The sequence below is a fragment of the Nerophis lumbriciformis genome, linkage group LG39 (genome assembly GCF_033978685.3).
Source record: "Nerophis lumbriciformis linkage group LG39, RoL_Nlum_v2.1, whole genome shotgun sequence".
Taxonomy (NCBI): domain Eukaryota; kingdom Metazoa; phylum Chordata; class Actinopteri; order Syngnathiformes; family Syngnathidae; genus Nerophis; species Nerophis lumbriciformis.
The window spans coordinates 15,939,135-15,964,468 of NC_084586.2; the positions used below are offsets into that span (position 1 = coordinate 15,939,135).

Sequence of the window (25,334 nt, forward strand, 5' to 3'; positions counted from 1 at the left end):
GCGCTCTAGCGCCCCCTAGGAAGAAATCACAGACAAAACTGCCTCTAACTCCCAGTAGGAATGTCGTAGAGACATGAAACAAAAACCTCTATGTAGGTCTCACTTAGACCTAGATTTCATACACTGACAACCCCGAGCAAAAATCAACAAGAAGTTTGCAATTCCCCCTTCAAAACAAAAGTTGAGTAAAAACAGTCACCTTTTTTCAAACATTATTTCCTCTGAGCGCGTTTGTCGTGTTGGCTTCAAATTAGCACAGGAGAGAGATTGAACCCTTCTGATTAAAGAGTTTTAATTACTGCTCCGGTTTGGATTTTATGAGCCCTCAAAGTCGGTCCCGTCCATCGCTGCTTGCAGCTTTAATTTGATATTGAATTTTAAAAGATGTGCAATTGCATGCAGTACATCATTTTATAATGTCAAAAAAGGGAAAGAACAAATATATTTAGTAAGAAAAAATTAAGCATTTTATTAACGCATATTATTTCCAGGCTTTCGCGGGCCACACTTGGCCCCCCGGGTCTTTAATTTGACACCTGAGACTTAAAAGATCAGTTTAAAAGACTCTTATTTGTTCCTAAACGAATTTCTAGCGTTTTATTATTATTATTCTTTATTATTATACCGCCGCCCCTTTGAGTTGTAATTTGACCCCCTTAACATGCTTCAAAACTCACCAAATTGGACACACACATCAGGACTGGTGAAAATTGCGATCTAATCAAAAAAACCAAACCCCAAAACTCAAAATTGCGCTCTAGCGCCCCCTAGGAAGAAAACACAGACAAAACTGCCTCTAACTCCCAGTAGGAATGTCGTAGAGACATGAAACAAAAACCTCTATGTAGGTCTCACTTAGACCTAGATTTCATACACTGACAACAGGAAGTTTGCAATTCCCCCTTCAAAAAAAAAGTTGAGTAAAAACAGTCACCTTTTTTCAAACATTATTTCCTCTGAGCACGTTTGTCGTGTCGGCTCCAAATTAGCACAGGAGAGAGATTGAACCCTTCTGATTAAAAGTTGATGAAAGAGTTTTAATTACTGCTCCGGTTTGGATTTCATGAGCCCTCAAAGTCGGTCCCGTCCATCGCTGCTTGCAGCTTTAATTTGATATTGAATTTTAAAAGATGTGCAATTGCATGCAGTACATGATTTTATAATGTCAAAAAAGGGAAAGAACAAATATATTTAGTAAGAAAAAATTAAGCATTTTATTAACGCATATTATTTCCAGGCTTTCGCGGGCCACACTTGGCCCCCCGGGTCTTGAATTTGACACCTGAGACTTAAAAGATCAGTTTAAAAGACTCTTATTTGTTCCTAAACGAATTTCTAGCGTTTTATTATTATTATTCTTTATTATTATACCGCCGCCTCTTTGATTTGTAATTTGACCCCCTTAACATGCTTCAAAACTCACCAAATTGGACACACACATCAGGACTGGCGAAAATTGCGATCTAATCAAAAAAACCAAACCCCAAAACTCAAAATTGCGCTCTAGCGCCCCCTAGGAAGAAAACACAGACAAAACTGCCTCTAACTCCCAGTAGGAATGTCGTAGAGACATGAAACAAAAACCTTAGACCTATATTTCATACACTGACAACCCCCAGCAAAAATCAACAGGAAGTTTGCAATTCCCCCTTCAAAACAAAAGTTGAGTAAAAACAGTCACCTTTTTTCAAACATTATTTCCTCTGAGCACGTTTGTCGTGTCGGCTCCAAATTAGTTCAGGAGAGAGATTGAACCCTTCTGATTAAAAGTTGAAAGAGTTTTAATTACTGCTCCGGTTTGGATTTTATGAGCCCTCAAAGTCGGTCCCGTCCATCGCTGCTTGCAGCTTTAATTTGATATTGAATTTTAAAAGATGTGCAATTGCATGCAGTACATGATTTTATAATGTCAAAAAAGGGAAAGAACAAATATATTTAGTAAGAAAAAATTAAGCATTTTATTAACGCATATTATTTCCAGGCTTTCGCGGGCCACACTTGGCCCCCCGGGTCTTGAATTTGACACCTGAGACTTAAAAGATCAGTTTAAAAGACTCTTATTTGTTCCTAAACGAATTTCTAGCGTTTTATTATTATTATTCTTTATTATTATACCGCCGCCTCTTTGATTTGTAATTTGACCCCCTTAACATGCTTCAAAACTCACCAAATTGGACACACACATCAGGACTGGCGAAAATTGCGATCTAATCAAAAAAACCAAACCCCAAAACTCAAAATTGCGCTCTAGCGCCCCCTAGGAAGAAAACACAGACAAAACTGCCTCTAACTCCCAGTAGGAATGTCGTAGAGACATGAAACAAAAACCTTAGACCTATATTTCATACACTGACAACCCCGAGCAAAAATCAACAAGAAGTTTGCAATTCCCCCTTCAAAACAAAAGTTGAGTAAAAACAGTCACCTTTTTTCAAACATTATTTCCTCTGAGCGCGTTTGTCGTGTCGGCTCCAAATTAGTTCAGGAGAGAGATTGAACCCTTCTGATTAAAAGTTGAAAGAGTTTTAATTACTGCTCCGGTTTGGATTTTATGAGCCCTCAAAGTCGGTCCCGTCCATCGCTGCTTGCAGCTTTAATTTGATATTGAATTTTAAAAGATGTGCAATTGCATGCAGTACATGATTTTATAATGTCAAAAAAGGGAAAGAACAAATATATTTAGTAAGAAAAGATTAAGCATTTTATTAACGCATATTATTTCCAGGCTTTCGCGGGCCACACTTGGCCCCCCGGGTCTTGAATTTGACACCTGAGACTTAAAAGATCAGTTTAAAAGACTCTTATTTGTTCCTAAACGAATTTCTAGCGTTTTATTATTATTATTCTTTATTATTATACCGCCGCCTCTTTGATTTGTAATTTGACCCCCTTAACATGCTTCAAAACTCACCAAATTGGACACACACATCAGGACTGGCGGAAATTGCGATCTAATCAAAAAAACCAAACCACAAAACTCAAAATTGCGCTGTAGCGCCCCCTAGGAAGAAAACACAGACAAAACTGCCTCTAACTCCCAGTAGGAATGTCGTAGAGACATGAAACAAAAACCTCTATGTAGGTCTCACTTAGACCTAGATTTCATACACTGACAACAGGAAGTTTGCAATTCCCCCTTCAAAACAAAAGTTGAGTACAAACAGTCACCTTTTTTCAAACATTATTTCCTCTGAGCACGTTTGTCGTGTCGGCTCCAAATTAGCACAGGAGAGAGATTGAACCCTTCTGATTAAAAGTTGATGAAAGAGTTTTAATTACTGCTCCGGTTTGGATTTTATGAGCCCTCAAAGTCGGTCCCGTCCATCGCTGCTTGCAGCTTCAATTTGATATTGAATTTTAAAAGATGTGCAATTGCATGCAGTACATGATTTTATAATGTCAAAAAAGGGAAAGAACAAATATATTTAGTAAGAAAAGATTAAGCATTTTATTAACGCATATTATTTCCAGGCTTTCGCGGGCCACACTTGGCCCCCCGGGTCTTGAATTTGACACCTGAGACTTAAAAGATCAGTTTAAAAGACTCTTATTTGTTCCTAAACGAATTTCTAGCGTTTTATTATTATTATTCTTTATTATTATACCGCCGCCTCTTTGATTTGTAATTTGACCCCCTTAACATGCTTCAAAACTCACCAAATTGGACACACACATCAGGACTGGCGAAAATTGCGATCTAATCAAAAAAACCAAACCCCAAAACTCAAAATTCCGCTCTAGCGCCCCCTAGGAAGAAAACACAGACAAAACTGCCTCTAACTCCCAGTAGGAATGTCGTAGAGACATGAAACAAAAACCTTTGACCTATATTTCATACACTGACAACCCCCAGCAAAAATCAACAGGAAGTTTGCAATTCCCCCTTCAAAACAAAAGTTGAGTAAAAACAGTCACCTTTTTTCAAACATTATTTCCTCTGAGCACGTTTGTCGTGTCGGCTCCAAATTAGTTCAGGAGAGAGATTGAACCCTTCTGATTAAAAGTTGAAAGAGTTTTAATTACTGCTCCGGTTTGGATTTTATGAGCCCTCAAAGTCGGTCCCGTCCATCGCTGCTTGCAGCTTTAATTTGATATTGAATTTTAAAAGATGTGCAATTGCATGCAGTACATGATTTTATAATGTCAAAAAAGGGAAAGAACAAATATATTTAGTAAGAAAAAATTAAGCATTTTATTAACGCATATTATTTCCAGGCTTTCGCGGGCCACACTTGGCCCCCCAGGTCTTGAATTTGACACCTGAGACTTAAAAGATCAGTTTAAAAGACTCTTATTTGTTCCTAAACGAATTTCTAGCGTTTTATTATTATTATTCTTTATTATTATACCGCCGCCTCTTTGATTTGTAATTTGACCCCCTTAACATGCTTCAAAACTCACCAAATTGGACACACACATCAGGACTGGCGAAAATTGCGATCTAATCAAAAAAACCAAACCCCAAAACTCAAAATTGCGCTCTAGCGCCCCCTAGGAAGAAAACACAGACAAAACTGCCTCTAACTCCCAGTAGGAATGTCGTAGAGACATGAAACAAAAACCTCTATGTAGGTCTCACTTAGACCTAGATTTCATACACTGACAACCCCGAGCAAAAATCAACAAGAAGTTTGCAATTCCCCCTTCAAAACAAAAGTTGAGTAAAAACAGTCACCTTTTTTCAAACATTATTTCCTCTGAGCACGTTTGTCGTGTCGGCTCCAAATTAGTTCAGGAGAGAGATTGAACCCTTCTGATTAAAAGTTGATGAAAGAGTTTTAATTACTGCTCCGGTTTGGATTTTATGAGCCCTCAAAGTCGGTCCCGTCCATCGCTGCTTGCAGCTTTAATTTGATATTGAATTTTAAAAGATGTGCAATTGCATGCAGTACATGATTTTATAATGTCAAAAAAGGGAAAGAACATATATATTTAGTAAGAAAAGATTAAGCATTTTATTAACGCATATTATTTCCAGGCTTTCGCGGGCCACACTTGGCCCCCCGGGTCTTGAATTTGACACCTGAGACTTAAAAGATCAGTTTAAAAGACTCTTATTTGTTCCTAAACGAATTTCTAGCGTTTTATTATTATTATTCTTTATTATACCGCCGCCCCTTTGAGTTGTAATTTGACCCCCTTAACATGCTTCAAAACTCACCAAATTGGACACACACATCAGGACTGGTGAAAATTGCGATCTAATCAAAAAAACCAAACCCCAAAACTCAAAATTGCGCTCTAGCGCCCCCTAGGAAGAAAACACAGACAAAACTGCCTCTAACTCCCAGTAGGAATGTCGTAGAGACATGAAACAGAAACCTCTATGTACGGTAGGTCTCACTTAGACCTAGATTTCATACACTGACAACCCCCAGCAAAAATCAACAGGAAGTTTGCAATTCCCCCTTCAAAACAAAAGTTGAGTAAAAACAGTCACCTTTTTTCAAACATTATTTCCTCTGAGCACGTTTGTCGTGTCGGCTCCAAATTAGCACAGGAGAGAGATTGAACCCTTCTGATGAAAGAGTTTTAATTACTGCTCCGGTTTGGATTTTATGAGCCCTCATAGTCGGTCCCGTCCATCGCTGCTTGCAGCTTTAATTTGATATTGAATTTTAAAAGATGTGCAATTGCATGCAGTGCATGATTTTATAATGTCAAAAAAGGGAAAGAACAAATATATTTAGTAAGAAAAAATTAAGCATTTTATTAACGCGTATTATTTCCAGGCTTTCGCGGGCCACACTTGGCCCCCCGGGTCTTGAATTTGACACCTGAGACTTAAAAGATCAGTTTAAAAGACTCTTATTTGTTCCTAAACGAATTTCTAGCGTTTTATTATTATTATTCTTTATTATTATACCGCCGCCTCTTTGATTTGTAATTTGACCCCCTTAACATGCTTCAAAACTCACCAAATTGGTCACACACATCAAGACTGGCGAAAATTGCGATCTAATCAAAAAAACCAAACCCCAAAACTCAAAATTGCGCTCTAGCGCCCCCTAGGAAGAAAACACAGACAAAACTGCCTCTAACTCCCAGTAGGAATGTCGTAGAGACATGAAACAAAAACCTTAGACCTATATTTCATACACTGACAACCCCCAGCAAAAATCAACAGGAAGTTTGCAATTCCCCCTTCAAAACAAAAGTTGAGTAAAAACAGTCACCTTTTTTCAAACATTATTTCCTCTGAGCACGTTTGTCGTGTCGGCTCCAAATTAGCTCAGGAGAGAGATTGAACCCTTCTGATTAAAAGTTGAAAGAGTTTTAATTACTGCTCCGGTTTGGATTTTATGAGCCCTCAAAGTCGGTCCCGTCCATCGCTGCTTGCAGCTTTAATTTGATATTGAATTTTAAAAGATGTGCAATTGCATGCAGTACATGATTTTATAATGTCAAAAAAGGGAAAGAACAAATATATTTAAGTAAGAAAAGATTAAGCATTTTATTAACGCATATTATTTCCAGGCTTTCGCGGGCCACACTTGGCCCCCCGGGTCTTGAATTTGACACCTGAGACTTAAAAGATCAGTTTAAAAGACTCTTATTTGTTCCTGAACGAATTTCTAGGGTTTTATTATTATTATTCTTTATTATTATACCGCCGCCTCTTTGAGTTGTAATTTGACCCCCTTAACATGCTTCAAAACTCACCAAATTGGTCACACACATCAGGACAGGCAAAAATTGCGATCTAATAAAAAAAAAAAAAACCCCAAAACTCAAAATTGCGCTCTAGCGCCCCCTAGGAAGAAAACACAGACAAAACTGCCTCTAACTCCCAGTAGGAATGTCGTAGAGACATGAAACAGAAACCTCTATGTAGGTCTCACTTAGACCTAGATTTCATACACTGACAACCCCCAGCAAAAATCAACAAGAAGTTTGCAATTCCCCCTTCAAAACAAAAGTTGTGTAAAAACAGTCACCTTTTTTCAAACATTATTTCCTCTGAGCGCGTTTGTCGTGTCGGCTCCAAATTAGCACAGGAGAGAGATTGAACCCTTCTGATTAAAGAGTTTTAATTACTGCTCCGGTTTGGATTTTATGAGCCTTCAAAGTCGGTCCCGTCCATCGCTGCTTGCAGCTTTAATTTGATATTGAATTTTAAAAGATGTGCAATTGCATTCAGTACATGATTTTATAATGTCAAAAAAGGGAAAGAACAAATATATTTAGTAAGAAAAGATTAAGCATTTTATTAACGCATATTATTCCAGGGTCTTGAATTTGACACCAGTGACTTAAAAGATCCGTTCAAAAGACTGTTATTTGTTCCTAAACGTCACATCTTCAAATGTAATCCAATAATAGACTTTATTCTTTAGAAAAATGTGTTTTATTGATAAAGTTAGAGTGGTGTGAGAATTGACACAGGCATTAATTTCAAAAAGATGGTGAAAAAAATTAAACACAAACATTAGAGGGGAGGAGGAGGGGGTCTTCATTGGGGGGGGAGCAGTGATTTTGTAACATTCAGAATGGAAAAAAAACGTCATTTCTACAACCGAGGAGATAAACCTGGATATTATTTACACAGAAAAAGATTTCCTTATGTACAAAGCAGAGCGCGGATCACACGGGGCTCCTTTTTGGACACCTCCACCCAGATTCTGGACATAGTTCATCAAAGGTGACGTCGTGGGCTGGCTGGGACTCCACCCTGTAGGTGTGGACCGGTGAGGGAAACCTAAGACAAATAGTGAGGGAACGTTGCAGAGGTTTGGCACAAACGCAGGATTTTAAAGAGTGATGGGGTCTACTAGGGAAAAGGCGAGGCGGGTTCTTCGGGGACCAGGAAGACGTTCCTGCTGTTCATGCGTTCACAAAACAGCGGCGGAGTGAAGAGGGTGAATACAGTGCTCGGACAAACGGGTGAAACCTTCAGACCATTTTGTTGTTCTCAAAAAAGCGGTAACGGAGAAAGTCCACCGTCCCTCGCTCCGTGCCAGACTAGGACTAGTGTGAGGGGGTCATTGGAGCATCAGCTGCTTGAGGTTGTCGTGGAGAATGGTGTCCTTCACGTCCCGGAACACCAGCCTGATGTTCTCCGTGTTGATGGCGGTGGTGAAGTGGTGGTAGAGCGGCTTCTGGTTGGCGTCGCGGCGCTTGGCCCGGAAACACTCCACCATGAAGGCCTGCACGTCCGGCAGGCTGTGCTCGGTCCCGGCGTAGTCGGGAAAGTAGTCCTTGAGCGCCACGCTCTTCACCTTCTCCTCCAGCAGGTCCGTCTTGTTGAGGAAGAGGATGATGGAGACGTTGGCGAAGACGCGGTTGTTGACGATGGTCTCGAAGATGTTGAGGGACTCGCACAGGCGGTTGGTCTGGCGGTCCTCCATCAGAACCTGGAGAGCGTTCAGTGACATTGAGGACTGGTTTCTTTCTTATGGATGAGATCTTTCAGGACGTACCTGGTCGTACTCGGAGGAGGACACCACGAAGAGGATGGAGGTGACCGAGTCGAAGCACTCGAACCAGCGCCTGCGCTCCGACCGCTGGCCGCCCACGTCCACGATCTTGAAGGGCACGTTCTTGATCTCAAAGTTGTACTCGTGGATGCCCTTGGTGGGCTTTCGCGCCAGCAGGATGTCCTGCTGACTCGGCAGGTAGTTCTGGTGTGGAGGACAGAGAGAGGAGCCCTTAATTCAACCTGTCGGCACCAGTTCTGGTGTGTGGAACCTCCATTTAGTTCTTCAACAGGGTTCGTAAATCGAGAAGTTTGATTACACACACACACACACACACACACACACACACACACACACACACACACACACACACACACACACACACACACACACACACACACACACACACACACACACACACACATTTAATAATACCACCTTAACATTAGAAAACAATTATACACCTATTTAATAATACCACCTTAACATTTGACAACAATTATACACCTATTAAACAATACCACCTTAACATTTGACAACAATTATACACCTATTTAATAATACCACCTTAACATTTGACAACAATTATACACCTATTTAATAATACCACCTTAACATTAGACAACAATTATACACCTATTTAATAATACCACCTTAACAATTGACAAGCAATTACACACCTATTTAATAATACCACCTTAACATTTGACAACAATTATACACCTATTTAATAATACCACCTTAACAATTGACAAGCAATTACACACCTATTTAATAATACCACCTTAACATTTGACAACAATTATACACCTATTTAATAATACCACCTTAACATTTGACAACCAAACAATTACACACATATTTAATAATACCACCTTCACATTTGACAACCGAGCAATTACACACATATTTAATAATAACACCTTAACCTGTGACAACAATTATACACCTATTTAATAATACCACCTTAACATTTGACAACCCAACAATTATACACCTATTTAATAATACCACCTTAACATTTGACAACAATTATACACCTATTTAATAATACCACCTTAACATTTGACAACAATTATACACCTATTTAATAATACCACCTTAACAATTGACATCAATTATACACCTATTTAATAATACCACCTTAACATTTGACAACAATTATACACCTATTTAATAATACCACCTTAACATTTGACAACAATTATACACCTATTAAACAATACCACCTTAACATTTGACAACAATTATACACCTATTTAATAATACCACCTTAACATTTGACAACAATTATACACCTATTTAATAATACCACCTTAACATTAGACAACAATTATACACCTATTTAATAATACCACCTTAACAATTGACAAGCAATTACACACCTATTTAATAATACCACCTTAACATTTGACAACAATTATACACCTATTCAATAATACAACCTTAACATTTGACAACCAAACAATTACACACCTATTTAATAATACCACCTTAACATTTGACAACAATTATACACCTATTTAATACCACCTCAACAATTGACAACCTATTACACACCTATTTAACAATACCACCTTAACATTTGACAACAATTATACACCTATTTAATAATACCACCTTAACATTTGACAACAATTATACACCTATTCAATAATACAACCTTAACATTTGACAACAATTATACACCTATTAAATAATACCACCTTAACATTTGACAACCGAGCAATTACACACATATTTAATAATACCACCTTAACATTTGACAACAATTATACACCTATTTAATAATACCACATTAACATTTGACAACCCAACACATATACACCTATTTAATAATACCACCTTAACATTTGACAACCAATTTAATAATACCACCTTTACATTTGACAACAATTATACACCTATTTAATAATACCACCTTAACATTTGACAACAATTATACACCTATTTAATAATACCACCTTAACATTTGACAACAATTATACACCTATTTAATAATACCACCTTAACATTTGACAACAATTATACACCTATTTAATAATACCACCTTAACATTAGACAACAATTATACACCTATTTAATAATACCACCTTTACATTAGACAACAATTATACACCTATTTAATAATACCATCTTTATATTTGACAACAATTATACACCTATTTAATAATACCACCTTAACATTTGACAACCAATTATACACCTATTTAATAATACCACCTTTACATTTGACAACAATTATACACCTATTTAATAATACCACCTTAACATTTGACAACCAATTATACACCTATTTAATAATACCACCTTAACAATTGACAACCTATTACACACCTATTTAATAATACCACCTTAACATTTGACAACAATTATACACCTATTTAATAATACCACCTTAACAATTGACAACCAAACAATTACACACATATTTAATAATACCACCTTAACATTTGACAACCCAACAATTACACACCTATTTAATAATACCACCTTAACATTTGACAACCGAACAATTACACACCTATTTAATAATACCACCTTAACAATTGACAACCAAACAATTACACACATATTTAATAATACCACCTTAACATTTGACAACCCAACAATTACACACCTATTTAATAATACCACCTTAACATTTGACAACAAAACAATGACACAAGGCGACTTGGTAAAGAATCTGGGTATTATCTTAGACCCAACTCTCCCCACATCTACGGTCCCCTCCAAGGTTTCTCATTGTCATCCCATTGGGTTGAGTTTTTCCTTGCCCTGATGTGGGTTCTGAGCCGAGGATGTCGTTGTGGCTTGTGCAGCCCTTTGAGACACTCGTGATTTAGGGCTATATAAATAAACATTGATTGATTGATTGATTAGCAAAGCAAGTATCAATGTAAATATGTAAATATGAATAATCGGTTCCAGCCTTGACAAAAGTCCATATTTTAGTAAAAGTTTGGTACATTTTGATATGGACCAAAACTGATAACTCACTATTTTGAGGCTGAATGGCGATACACAAAAGATATCGGTGCAAAGTGTTTAGTTTACACTCAACACCACATGTCCCACTTTCCGCTTAACAAAGCACAGCTGTGCAAATAACTGAAATACAGTACAGGCCAAACAGTTTGTACACACCTTCTCATTCAATGCGTGTTCTTTATTTTCATGACTATTTACATTGTAGATTGTCACTGAAGGCATCAAAACTATGAATGAACACATGTGGAGTTATGTACTCAACAACAAAAGGTGAAATAACGGAAAACATGTTTTATATTCACATTTATCTTTAGTTTTTAAGCCAAAATGCGTCCATTCTCCCTTTTCCCGGGCGTGGCACCGCTGCTGCCCACTGCTCCCCTCACCTCCCAAGGGGTGATCAAGGGTGATGGGTCAAATGCAGAGGACACATTTCACCACACCTAGTGTGTGTGTGTGACAATCATTGGTACTTTAACTTGAACTTAACTTCTGTCTCCACACTGTGTCTGCTCGTAAGTACTCCGTGTGTGTGCGCTGACAAACATGCTCCTCTGCTCATAAAACTAGCAATGTCATGACATGACGATGGTGGGGTAGGGGGCCGGTACTTTTTAGAGGAAGTATAGTACTAAATATGATTAATTAGTATCGCAGTACTATACTAATATTGGTATAGTACACATTCAGCTGTAAAAATGTGCTGGACAGTATGTGTGTGTTGGGGTCCTTTTTTCCAGGAACACTAATACCAAAAGTCACAATGTCCGATAAGAGTTCTAAAAAAGTTATAACAGACCACCTCAAAAAAACCAGAATGGAATTTTACAGTTTTTTACTGAATGAGACACCCAAAATGTACATGAAAATAAAGATACAATATTAACTATGAACAATAAAAGCCTGAATATTAACAACATCTTTTACTTCTCAGACCAGCTTCTCTTTTACAATCAAGCAAAACACAACACAAATGTAAAAAAACAGCAAAATATGAAGGCCAAGTGTAATAAACACCAACATTATGATTTATTATCACGTAAAATTCTGTTCATGACACAGATATGTCGAGCTGGCTGCTCTGACAACAAGCCCCGCCCACTCTGCTTTGTTCCTGTCTGAGCTGCTGTGACGTAGATTACAGTAATAACTCCTATAACACCCAAAAGTGCAGATTTCAACCATTGAAATACTTTCTATAGCTCATTTAAAAAGAGCATTGCACATCATAATGGCGGCGACAGTTTTTATGTTAAAAGTCTAAAAAAAATGATGCAGGACGTCGGATTAAAAATCAAAACAGGTCGTATTTTGCCCAGGTGTGAGTTAGAGGAGTTGATTGAAGTTGTCGGGAGTTATTTCCGCACTTTTACAGCAGAATATTGACCAATAATCCTCTGCTTTTCTTGGCGAAGTGGCAAGTAACCAACCAGGCGTTAGGACCCGCCCACTGACTGACAGCTGAGTTTGACAGATAACATGAAGTGCTGACACACGTCTTCATAGAATAAATAATCAAATAATGACATCATTTAAATGTAATTTTATGTTAAATTAATTACCGTATTTTTCGGACTATAAGTCGCAGTTTTTTTCATGGTTTGGCCGGCCTCCAGTGCGACTTATATATGTTTTTTTTCCTTTTTTACTACGCATTTTCGGCAGGTGCGACTTATACTCCGAAAAATACGGTAATTAAAAAAATGAATATTAATTTCATATTTAAATATTTATTTTAGATTTAATTAATTATGTACCATTTTATATATTTGATGTGAAGTAATTGAAACCTTACATAGGTAAATAATTCATAACAACATTTATTTTAGTATTTTTGAGCAACTACCCACTCAAATTCTTGGTAATAAAAATGGTCCTCCCACTCCTAAATGTTACAAATAAGTCTCACATTTTATTGAAATCGCTTAAATCTCAAAATCAGCTTCAGGTCTATCTGTTGGTTCATAGTTTGTATAATTGTTGTTTATTTTATACCCTTTTGTGTCAAAGAAATCACTTTTTTTATATGGCAAACACACAAAGTATGCAATATTTTCCCCCAAAGTGGAATTTTTGATGCAAAGTAATTGTAGCCTTGAATACGTCAATAATTCATAACTTTGATTTCCATTCATTATTTTTTTTTGAGCAACTACCCACTCAAATTCTTGGTAATAAAAATGGTCCTCCCACTCCTAAATGTTACAAATAAGTCTCACATTTTATTGAAATCACTTAAATGTCAAAATCAGCTTCAGGTCTATCTGTTGGTTCATAGTTTGTATAATTGTTGTGTTTATTTTATACCCTTTTGTGTCAAAGAAAGCAGTTTTTTATATGGCAAACACACTAAATATGCAATATTTTCCCCCAAAGTGGAATTTTTGATGCAAAGTAATTGTAGCTTTAAATATGTCAATAATTCATAACTTTGATTTCCATTCATTATTTTTTTTTGAGCAACTACCCACTCAAATTCTTGGTAATAAAAATGGTTCTCCCACTCCTAAATGTTACAAATAAATCTCACATTTTATTGAAATCACTTAAATCTCAAAATCAGCTTCAGGTCTATCTGTTGGTTCATAGTTTGTGTAATTGTTGTTTATTTTATACCCTTTTGTGTCAAAGAAAGCACTTTTTTTACATGGCAAACACACAAAATATGCAATATTTTCCCCCAAAGTGGAATTTTTGAGGCAAAGTAATTGTAGCCTTGAATACGTCAATAATTCATAACTTTGATTTCCATTCATTATTTTTTTTTGAGCAACTACCCACTCAAATTCTTGGGAATAAAAATGGTTCTCCCACTCCTAAATGTTACAAATAAGTCTCACATTTTATTGAAATCGCTTAAATCTCAAAACCAGCTTCAGGTCTATCTGTTGGTTCATAGTTTGTATAATTGTTGTGTTTGTTTTATACCCTTTTGTGTCAAAGAAAGCAGTTTTTTATATGGAAAACACACAAAATATGCAATATTTTCCCCCAAAGTGGAATTTTTGATGCAAAGTAATTGTAGCTTTAAATATGTCAATAATTCATAACTTTGATTTCCATTCATTTTTTTTTTTTGAGCAACTACCCACTCAAATTCTTGGGAATAAAAATGGTTCTCCCACTCCTAAATGTTACAAATAAATCTCACATTTTATTGAAATCACTTAAATCTCAAAATCAGCTTCAGGTCTATCTGTTGGTTCATAGTTTGTATAATTGTTGTTTATTTTATACCCTTTTGTGTCAAAGAAAGCACTTTTTTTACATGGCAAACACACAAAATATGCAATATTTTCCCCCAAAGTGGAATTTTTGATGCAAAGTAATTGTAGCCTTGAATACGTCAATAATTCATAACTTTGATTTCCATTCATTATTTTTTTTTGAGCAACTACCCACTCAAATTCTTGGTAATAAAAATGGTCCTCCCACTCCTAAATGTTACAAATAAGTCTCACATTTTATTGAAATCACTTAAATGTCAAAATCAGCTTCAGGTCTATCTGTTGGTTCATAGTTTGTATAATTGTTGTGTTTATTTCATACCCTTTTGTGTCAAAGAAAGCAGTTTTTTATATGGAAAACACACAAAATATGCAATATTTTCCCCCAAAGTGGAATTTTTGATGCAAAGTAATTGTAGCTTTAAATATGTCAATAATTCATAACTTTGATTTCCATTCATTATTTATTTTGAGCAACTCTTGGGAATAAAAATGGTCCTTCCACTCCTAAATGTTACAAATAAGTCTCACATTTTATTGCAATCGCTTAAATCTCAAAATCAGCTTCAGGTCTATCTGTTGGTTCATAGTTTGTATAATAGTTTGTTTTAGGCCCTTTTGTGTCTAGGAAATCACTTTTTTATATGGCAAACACAAAATAGGCAATATTTCCCCCCCCCAAAAAATATTTAAAGTGGAATTTTTGATGCAAAGTAATTGTAGCCTTGAATATGTCAATAATTCATAACTTTGATTTCCATTCATTATTTTTTTTTGAGCAACTACCCACTCAAATTCTTGGGAATAAAAATGGTTCTCCCACTCCTAAATGTTACAAATAAGTCTCACATTTTATTAAAATCACTTAAATGTCAAAATCAGCTTCAGGTCTATCTGTTGGTTCATAGTTTGTATAATTGTTGTTTATTTTATACCATTTGTGTCAAAGAAAGCAGTTTTTTATATGGAAAACACACAAAATATGCAATATTTTCCCCCAAAGTGGAATTTTTGATGCAAAGTAATTGTAGCCTTGAATATGTCAATAATTCATAACTTTGATTTCCATTCATTATTTTTTTTTTTTATTATTAGCAATGACAGCTTTAAAGAAAAAAAAACACCCTGCATGGTGACCTTGTGTTAACATTGCAACTTTTTAAAGTTAAAGTACCAATGATTGTCACACACACACACACACACACACACACACACACACACACACACACACACACACACACACACACACACACACACACACACACACACACACACACACACACTAGGTGTTGCAAAATTATCCTCTGCATTTGACCCATCACCCTTGATCACCCCCTTGGAGGTGAGGGGAGCAGTGAGTGGCAGCGGTGGCCACGCCGGGAATAATTTTTGGCGATTTAACCCCCAATTCCAACCCTTGATGCTGAGTGCCAAGCAAGGGAGGTAATGGCTCCCATTTTTATAGTCTTTGGTATGACTTGCCGGGGTTTGAACTCACAACCTGCCCATCTCAGGGCAGACACTCTAACTTTCTCATATCATTTCACCTTTTTATTCCACTTTTTTGTGTCTTTTTTTTTCTCCCAATAGTATCTTTAATATTAGCTGCAGGCCACAAATGGTCCCATTCCTTAATGTGACATTGTTGTATGTGTTGTATGATGTATGTGATGTACAAACCCCGTTTCCATATGAGTTGGGAAATTGTGTTAGATGTAAATATAAACGGAATACAATGATTTGCAAATCCATTCCAACCCATATTCAGTTGAATGCACTACAAAGACAACATATTTGATGTTCAAACTCATAAACTTTATTTTTTTTTGCAAATAATAATTAACTTAGAATTTCATGGCTGCAACACGTGCCAAAGTAGTTGGGAAAGGGCATGTTCACCACTGTGTTACATGGCCTATCTTTTAACAACACTCAATTAACGTTTGGGAACTGAGGAGACACATTTTTGAAGCTTCTCAGGTGGAATTATTTCCCATTCTTGCTTGATGTACAGCTTAAGTTGTTCAACAGTCCGGGGGTCTCCGTTGTGCTATTTTAGGCTTCATAATTCGCCACACATTTTCAATGGGAGACAGGTCTGGACTACAGGCAGGCCAGTCTAGTACCCGCACTCTTTTACTATGAAGCCACGTTGATGTAACAAGTGGCTTGGCATTGTCTTGCTGAAATAAGCAGGGGCGTCCATGGTAACGTTGCTTGGATGGCAACATATGTTGCTCCAAAACCTGTATGTACCTTTCAGCATTAATGGCGCCTTCACAAATGTGTAAATTACCCATGTTTTGGGCACTAATACACCCCCATACCATCACACGTGCTGGCTTTTCAACTTTGCGCCTATAACAATCCGGATGGTTCTTTTCCTTTTTGGTCCGGAGGACACGACGTCCACAGTTTCCAAAAAACAATTTGAAATGTGGACTCGTCAGACCACAGAACACTTTTCCACTTTGCATCAGTCCATCTTAGATGAGCTCGGGCCCAGCGAAGCCGACGGCGTTTCTGGGTGTTGTTGATAAACGGCTTTCGCCTTGCATCGGAGAGTTTTAACTTGCACTTACGGATGTAGCGACCAACTGTAGTTACTGACAGTGGGTTTCTGAAGTATTCCTGAGCCCATGTGGTGATATCCTTTACACACTGAAGTTGCTTGTTGATGCAGTACAGCCCGAGGGATCGAAGGTCACGGGCTTAGCTGCTTACGTGCAGTGATTTCTCCAGATTCTCTGAACCCTTTGATGATATTACGGAGCGTAGATGGTGAAATCCCTAAATTCCTTGCAATAGCTGCTTGAGAAAGGTTTTTCTTAAACTGTTCAACAATTTGCTCACGCATTTGTTGACAAAGTGGCGACCCTCGCCCCCATCCTTGAGCATTTCATGGAATCTACTTTTATACCCAATCATGGCACCCACCTGTTCCCAATTAGCCTGCACACCTGTGGGATGTTCCAAATAAGTGTTTGACGAGCATTCCTCAACTTTATCAGTATTTATTGCCACCTTTCCCAACTTCTTTGTCACGTGTTGCTGGCATCAAATTCTAAAGTTAATGATTATTTGCAAAAAAAAAAAATGTTTGAACATCAAATATGTTGTCTTTGTAGCATATTCAACTGCATATGGGTTGAAAAGGATTTGCAAATCATTGTATTCCGTTTATATTTACATCTAACACAATTTCCCAACTCATATGGAAACGGGGTTTGTATGTGTATGTGTACGTAGGACATGTCTAGTAACTGTGTATGTTAAAAAAAAAAACTGTATTTAAATCGGGCCGACACCGGAGCAGAACCTCGTACAAGTGGAGCAAAAGTAAAAAAATAATAAAATACTTACCGGCTCGCCAAGCTTATCCAGATTATCCAAGAAATACTTGACCGACTCTCCCTGTGACAGGACACACAAGCAGGTGACACATTAGTGAGGCGCCAAGTTAGCTGCTAAGGTTACTTTGTGCTGCACATTTGGACCCAAAACAGTTTGTCACCGAGTACCACTTCAGAAAACACCTGGCTCTCCAAGCACATTGAAGAAATACAGCATCGTAACAGGCCTAAGTATTCATTAAAAACAAGGCAGAGGTTTTATTTAACAAGCATATTTAATATTTTTGGCCACTGTGTGAACAGTAACACTGTGTTGGAATATAGGAAAAGGAAACACTGTACGTTCATCAAGTAGCAATTTAAGACTACTACACTTTTCGGCAACCCAAAATGTTGAAAGAGCCATATTGGACCAAAAATACAAACTAAAAATGTCTGAAGCCGCAAAAATGTAAAGTCTTATCCATCCATCCATCCATTTTCTACCGCTTATTCCCTTATATAAGTGTTATAATGAAGGCAACATATGATGTATGTTAGCCTACTATCAAAATGACTTTAAAAGTCTTATTGTCAGGCTTGCCCCTGACAGTTTGGTTGTGTTTTAGTTTTTCCTCTGTGTGTCAGCGCTCTTGTTTTGGTTCTGTTTCCTGTTTGTCTCCCTGAGTGCTGTGTCCCCTCAGCTGTGGCTGATTGGCACCTGGCCACACCTGGTGTCAATCAGCCAGCTGCTATTTATACCTGCCCTGGATTGTTGTCATTGTCGATGTCACTACTACCTGTCATAATACTTGTCGTTGTAGCTCTGTCTACTTTTGTTCACTCTGCTCATGTCATAGTTCCTTCGTGTCACAGTAAGTGTTGTTGTTTCTTGTCGACAGTTAGCCTTTGTGCTATTTTAGTTCATAGCCAAGTTTGTTCTCCGCCTTGTGCGCGCCTTTTGTTTGTACCCTTTTGTTTGTTTTTTTGCTATAGTGTTAAATTAAGTCATGTTTTCCTGGACAAAGCCGGCCATCTCTGCATCTTGGGGTTCGTCACCAACATACTCTGACACTTATATAAGTGTTATAATGAAGGCAACATATGATGTAAGTGTCTATGTTCGTCTACTATCAAAATGACTTTAAAAGTCCTCTATAAGTGTTATAATGAAGGCAACATATGATGTAAGTGTCTATGTTAGCCTACTATCAAAATAACTTTAAAAGTATTATATAAGTGTTATAATAAAGGCAACACATGATGTGTTTATGTTAGCCTACTATTAAAATGACTTTAAAAGTATTTTAAAAGTGTTATAATGAAGGCAACACATGATGTAAGTGTCTATATTAGCCTACTATCAAAATGACTTCAAAAGTCCTCTATAAGTGTTATAATGAAGGCAACATATGATGTAAGTGTCTATGTTAGCCTACTATCAAAATAAGTTTAAAAGTATTATATAAGTGTTATAATGAAGACAACACATGATGTAAGTGTCTATGTTAGCCTACTATTAAAATGACTTTAAAAAGTCTTTTATAAGTGTTATAATGAAGGCAACGCATGATGTAAGCGTCTATAATAGCCTACTATCAAAATGACTATGTGTTGCAAGCTGATGCAAACCTTTGTTGACAGAAATGTTGGAATGTAATATTTATTTTACACATTTCTACAACATTGGAAAACATTAGTAAAACGGAGGCTTCTCAGAAGGTGAGATAACTCCATATTGCATCATTATACGTCGTTTGTAGGTATATTTGAACTCATTTAATTTCCTTTACTTATGTCCTCTGTGTATTTAATTTATATTTGCATGTCTCATGACACATTATCTGTGTGTAATATTGCCTGCATTTCTGATAGTTGTGTGCCATGTTGTTCCAGACCACAGCAAACGTTACCCATTGTCATTTACAGCTAGCCTAAATAGCATGTTAGCATGGATTAGCTGGCAGTGACCAAATATGCCTGTAGCACTCCACACAAGTCAATAACATCAACAAAGTTCACCTTTGTGCATCCACACACAGTATAAAGCGTTTGGTGGACAAAATAAGACAAAGAAGGAGTGGCATAAAACACGTCTGTCTGTGGCAGCATCGGAAAAACTTGTACATGTAAACAAACTACGGTGAGTTCAAGGACCGCCAATATTAGTAGGACAAAACGGCGCTCGCCAAATCCTCTCAGTGAAGCATGTTTAATATAAACAGTGAAATGTATAACAATTAGGATGGTTTGTCCTCCTACAGAAACCATATTAAAATATATTAATTACCCCATCTTTTTCCATTTTCACACGTTTTTAAACACATCTCCAGGAAGCCACCAGGGCGGTAAATAGCATGTTAGCATGGATTAGCTGGCAGTGACCAAATATGCCTGATTAACACTCCACACAAGTCAATAACATCAACAAAGTTCACCTTTGTGCATTCATGCACAGTATAAAGCGTTTGGTGGACAAAATGAGACAAAGGAGTGGCATAAAACACGTCTTTCTGTGGCAGCAATGGAGAAAGTTGTACATGTAAACAAACTACGGTGAGATCAAGGACCGCCAATATTAGTAGGACAAAACGGCGCTCTCCAAATCCTCTCATCAGTGAAGCATGTTTAATACAAACAGTGGGATTTAGGGACGGCTTATAACCCATTTACCATCTCTAACAATTAGGAAGGTTTGTGTCACGTTTGTCCTCCTACAGAAACCATATTAAAAATATATTTTTTACCCCATTTTTTTCCATTTTCACACATTTTTAAAAAAACCTCCGTGGAGCCACCAAGGCGGTAAATAGCATGTTAGCATGGATTAGCTGAGTGACCAAATATGCCTGATTAGCACTCCACACATCAACAAAGTTCACCTTTGTGCATTCACGCACAGTATAAAGCGTTTGGCGGACAAAATGAGACAAAGAAGGAGTGGCATAAAACACGTCTTTCTGTGGCAGCATCGGAGAAACTTGTACACGTAAACAAACTACGGTGAGTTCAAGGACCAAACGGCGCTCGGACGTTTTGTGTCATGTTTGTCCCTCTACAGAAACCATATTAAAAACATTTTTTACCCCATCTTTTTCCATTTTCACACATTTTTTAAAAAAGCTCCGGGGAGCCACCAGGGCGGTAAATAGCATGTTAGCATGGATTAGCTGACAGTGACCAAATATGCCTGATTAGCACTCCACACATTAACAAAGTTCACCTTTGTGCATTCACGCACAGTATAAAGCGTTTGGTGGACAAAATGAGACAAAGAAGGAGTGGCAGAAAACACGTCTTTCTGTGGCAGCATCGGAAAAACTTGTACATGTAAACAAACTACGGTGAGTTCAAGGACCGCCAATATTAGAATGACAAAACGGCGCTCGCCAAATCCTCTCAGTGAAGCATGTTTAATATAAACAGTGAAATGTATAACAATTAGGATGGTTTGTGTCATGTTTGTCCTCCTACAGAAACCATATTAAAATATATTAATTACCCCATCTTTTTCCATTTTCACACATTTTTTTAAACAAATCTCCAGGAAGCCACCAGGGCGGTAAATAGCATGTTAGCATGGATTAGCTGGCAGTGACCAAATATGCCTGATTAGCACTCCACACAAGTCAATAACATCAGCAAAGTTCACCTTTGTGCATTCACGCACAGTATAAAGCGTTTGGTGGACAAAATGAGACAAAGAAGGAGTGGCAGAAAACACGTCTTTCTGTGGCAGCATCGGACAAACTTGTACACGTAAAAAAACTACGGTGAGTTCAAATACCGCCAATATTAGTAGTACAAAACGGCGCTCGGACGTTTTGTGTCATGTTTGTCCCTTTACAGCAGGGGTGCTCACACTTTTTCTGCAGGCGAGCTACTTTTCAATTGATCAAGTCGTGGGGATCTACCTCATTCATATATATAATTTATATTTACTTATTTATGAAATATATGTTTTTGTTAATAAGTTAAAGGTGTTTAATGATAATGCAAGCATGTTTAACACATATAGTTAATATTGTTAATAAATTAAAGGGGTTTAATGATAATATAAGTATGTTTAATACATATAGTTAATATTGTTAACAAGTTAAAGGTGTTTAAAGATAATGCAAGCATGTTTAATACATATAGTTAATATTGTTAATAAGTTAAAGATGTTTAATGATAATGCAAACATGTTTAACACATATAGTTAATATTGTTAATAAATTAAAGGTGTTTAATGATAATACAAGAATGTTTAACACAGTTAATATTGTTAACAAGTTAAAGGTGTTTAAAGATAATACAAGCATGTTTAACACTTATAGTTAATATTGGTAATAAGTTAAAGGTGTTTAAAGATAATACAAGCATGTTTAACACATATAGTTAATATTGTTAATAAGTTAAAAGTGTTTAGAGATAATACAAGCATGTTTAACACATATAGATTACTTTCTTTCATGAAGACAAGAATATAAGTTGGTGTATTACCTGATTCTGATGACTTGCATTGATTGGAATCAGACAGTGGTGCTGATAAGGTCCGCATTTTCGAATGGAGGAGAAAAAAAGTCCTCCTTTCTGTCCAATACCACATGAAAGTGGTTGGTTTTTGGCATTTTATTTATCCAGCTTCCGTACTCCTTTGTATACACTTTACAAGAAATACATTGTCGGCAAACTCCGTAGCTTGCTAGCTTGTGCACGCGAGCTTTCTGAGACTCTTATTTTGGTAGCGCAGGCAGGATGAAGTAGCGCTTTTATTGTGCAACTGTGCAGTCGGTCTTTGGAGTTTTGACGACAGGTACGGCGCCAGAGTCTGTTGAAATAAAGTGTTTCTCGCCTTCCAGTCGGTAATTTTAATGAGCTGGCAGCAGCCAGCGTCATCTCAGAAGACCCTCGGGTGCCGTGAATGTCAATCAAGTGACGAAAGTGACGTCATAGTGAAGATTTATGATCGCTCATTTTTAGGACTATTTTTTTCATGGCTGGCTGGTGATCGACTGACACAGCCTCCGAGATCGACCGGTAGCTCGCGATCGACGTAATGAGCACCCCTGTCCTACAGAAACTATATTAGAAACATATTTTTTACCCCATTTTTTACAATTTTCACACATTTTTAAAAAAAGCTCCGGGGAGCCACCAGGGCAGTAAATAGCATGTTAGCATGGATTAGCTGACAGTGTACAAATATGCCTGATTAGCACTCCACACATCAACAAAGTTCACCTTTGTGCATTCACGCACAGTATAAAGCGTTTGGTGGACAAAATGAGACAAAGAAGGAGTGGCATAAAACACGTCTTTCTGTGGCAGCATCGGAGAAACTTGTACACGTAAACAAACTACGGTGAGTTCAAATACCGCCAATATTAGTAGGACAAAACGGCGCTCGGACGTTTTGTGTCATATTTGTCCCTCTACAGAAACCATATTAAAAATAAATTTTTTACAACCTACTTTTTCCATTTTAGCACTTTTTTTTTTTTTTTTTTAAAGCTCAAAGGAGCCACCGGGCCGGTACACGTACCGCAGTTTGAGAATCACTGTTCTAGATGGTTCTGACACTGCTCAGGGGCAATTAGTGCAAGCCCTGACACGAGGCTGCCAAGACTTACATGCATTCCTTTATCTGTGTGTGTGCGTGTGTGTGTGTGTGTGTGTGTGTGTGTGTGTGTGTGTGTGTGTGTGTGTGTGTGTGTGTGTGTGTGTGTGTGTGTGTGCGCATATTTTCCCTTATCGTCTTTTCCTGTGAATCACAGTTTTTTTAGTTTTTTACAACCGTGAGGCAAACTTTTACGATGCATCCTGGAAATAGACGAGGTTTTCGCTGCTTTGTGCCCACTTGGAAGGAACAAGGCGCTTTCTTGAAAAGCCAAACAATGGCCATCCCAGTGGTGAACGTGTGTGTTGCTGCCATGCATGCTAAACACTTCCTATCCTGCGAGCGCCTTTCAAAAAAAAAACCTCACACGGGCCTCAGTAACCAGTGTGCGGTGGTGTGGTCGCGCAGGAGGAGGAGTGGAACGGCGTGCGGCGGCGAAGTAACGTCAAACAGAAAAGGAAACACTTGACTCTCTGAGTGGTTGCAAATGAACAATCAGACGTGGGAGGATAGATAAGAAAAGAAGAAGCGAGAAGAGCGATATCGCGTATGAGAGTAATGCGAAAGTGAAACCAGCACGTCGGTGGTGTCGCACGCATTGTGTGACCTTCAGCGTGTGACAGGTGCAGACTAATGTTTGTCGTGCAAACTGACGGCCATTTGGGATGCAAAAGAGAAGCAGAGGCGCTCAACCGGTTTGCTAACCTGCTGGGCTGGGATGTGACAGTCAGACCGAAGACACACACGGCGAGCCAGGAGAACATGCGGCAAATCCACAGGCTATAGTGTGCATTTACACCATGCAAGCTATAGGGGGCAGCAAATCCGCCCGGCGAGGAAAGAAAACCACGCAGAGGACGAGGACTTTACAGGTAAAAGCCAGTAAATTAGAATATTTTGAAAAACTTGATTTATTTCAGTAATTGCATTCAAAAGGTGTAACTTGTACATTATATTTATTCATTGCACACAGACTGATGCATTCAAATGTTTATTTCATTTAATTTTGATGATTTGAAGTGGCAACAAATGAAAATCCAAAATTCCGTGTGTCACAAAATTAGAATATTACTTAAGGCTAATACAAAAAAGGGATTTTTAGAAATGTTGGCCAACTGAAAAGTATGAAAATGAAAAATATGAGCATGTACAATACTCAATACTTGGTTGGAGCTCCTTTTGCCTCAATTACTGCGTTAATGCGGCGTGGCATGGAGTCGATGAGTTTCTGGCACTGCTCAGGTGTTATGAGAGCCCAGGTTGCTCTGATAGTGGCCTTCAACTCTTCTGCGTTTTTGGGTCTGGCATTCTGCATCTTCCTTTTCACAATACCCCACAGATTTTCTATGGGGCTAAGGTCAGGGGAGTTGGCGGGCCAATTTAGAACAGAAATACCATGGTCCGTAAACCAGGCACGGGTAGATTTTGCGCTGTGTGCAGGCGCCAAGTCCTGTTGGAACTTGAAATCTCCATCTCCATAGAGCAGGTCAGCGCAGGAAGCATGAAGTGCTCTAAAACTTGCTGGTAGACGGCTGCGTTGACCCTGGATCTCAGGAAACAGAGTGGACCGACACCAGCAGATGACATGGCACCCCAAACCATCACTGATGGTGGAAACTTTACACTAGACTTCAGGCAACATGGATCCTGTGCCTCTCCTGTCTTCCTCCAGACTCTGGGACCTCGATTTCCAAAGGAAATGCAAAATTTGCTTTCGTCAGAAAACATGACTTTGGACCACTCAGCAGCAGTCCAGCTGGTGTCG

The 25,334-nt window shown here is 37.9% G+C and overlaps 1 protein-coding gene across 1 annotated transcript in view; it reads right to left on the reverse strand.

Moving 5' to 3' along the window:
• Positions 1–7,331: 7,331 nt before the first annotated feature.
• LOC133577890 (guanine nucleotide-binding protein subunit alpha-13-like) overlaps positions 7,332–25,334 on the reverse strand; it is a 55,308-nt gene continuing 37,305 nt past the window's right edge. Inside the window, exons 3-5 of the mRNA XM_061932000.2 lie at positions 17,999–18,049; positions 8,421–8,621; positions 7,332–8,354 (exon numbers count right to left, since the gene is read on the reverse strand). Of these exons, the coding sequence (XP_061787984.1) occupies positions 7,983–8,354; positions 8,421–8,621; positions 17,999–18,049 (624 nt within the window). The 3' untranslated portion in view covers positions 7,332–7,982. The remainder of the gene's footprint in view (positions 8,355–8,420; positions 8,622–17,998; positions 18,050–25,334) is intronic.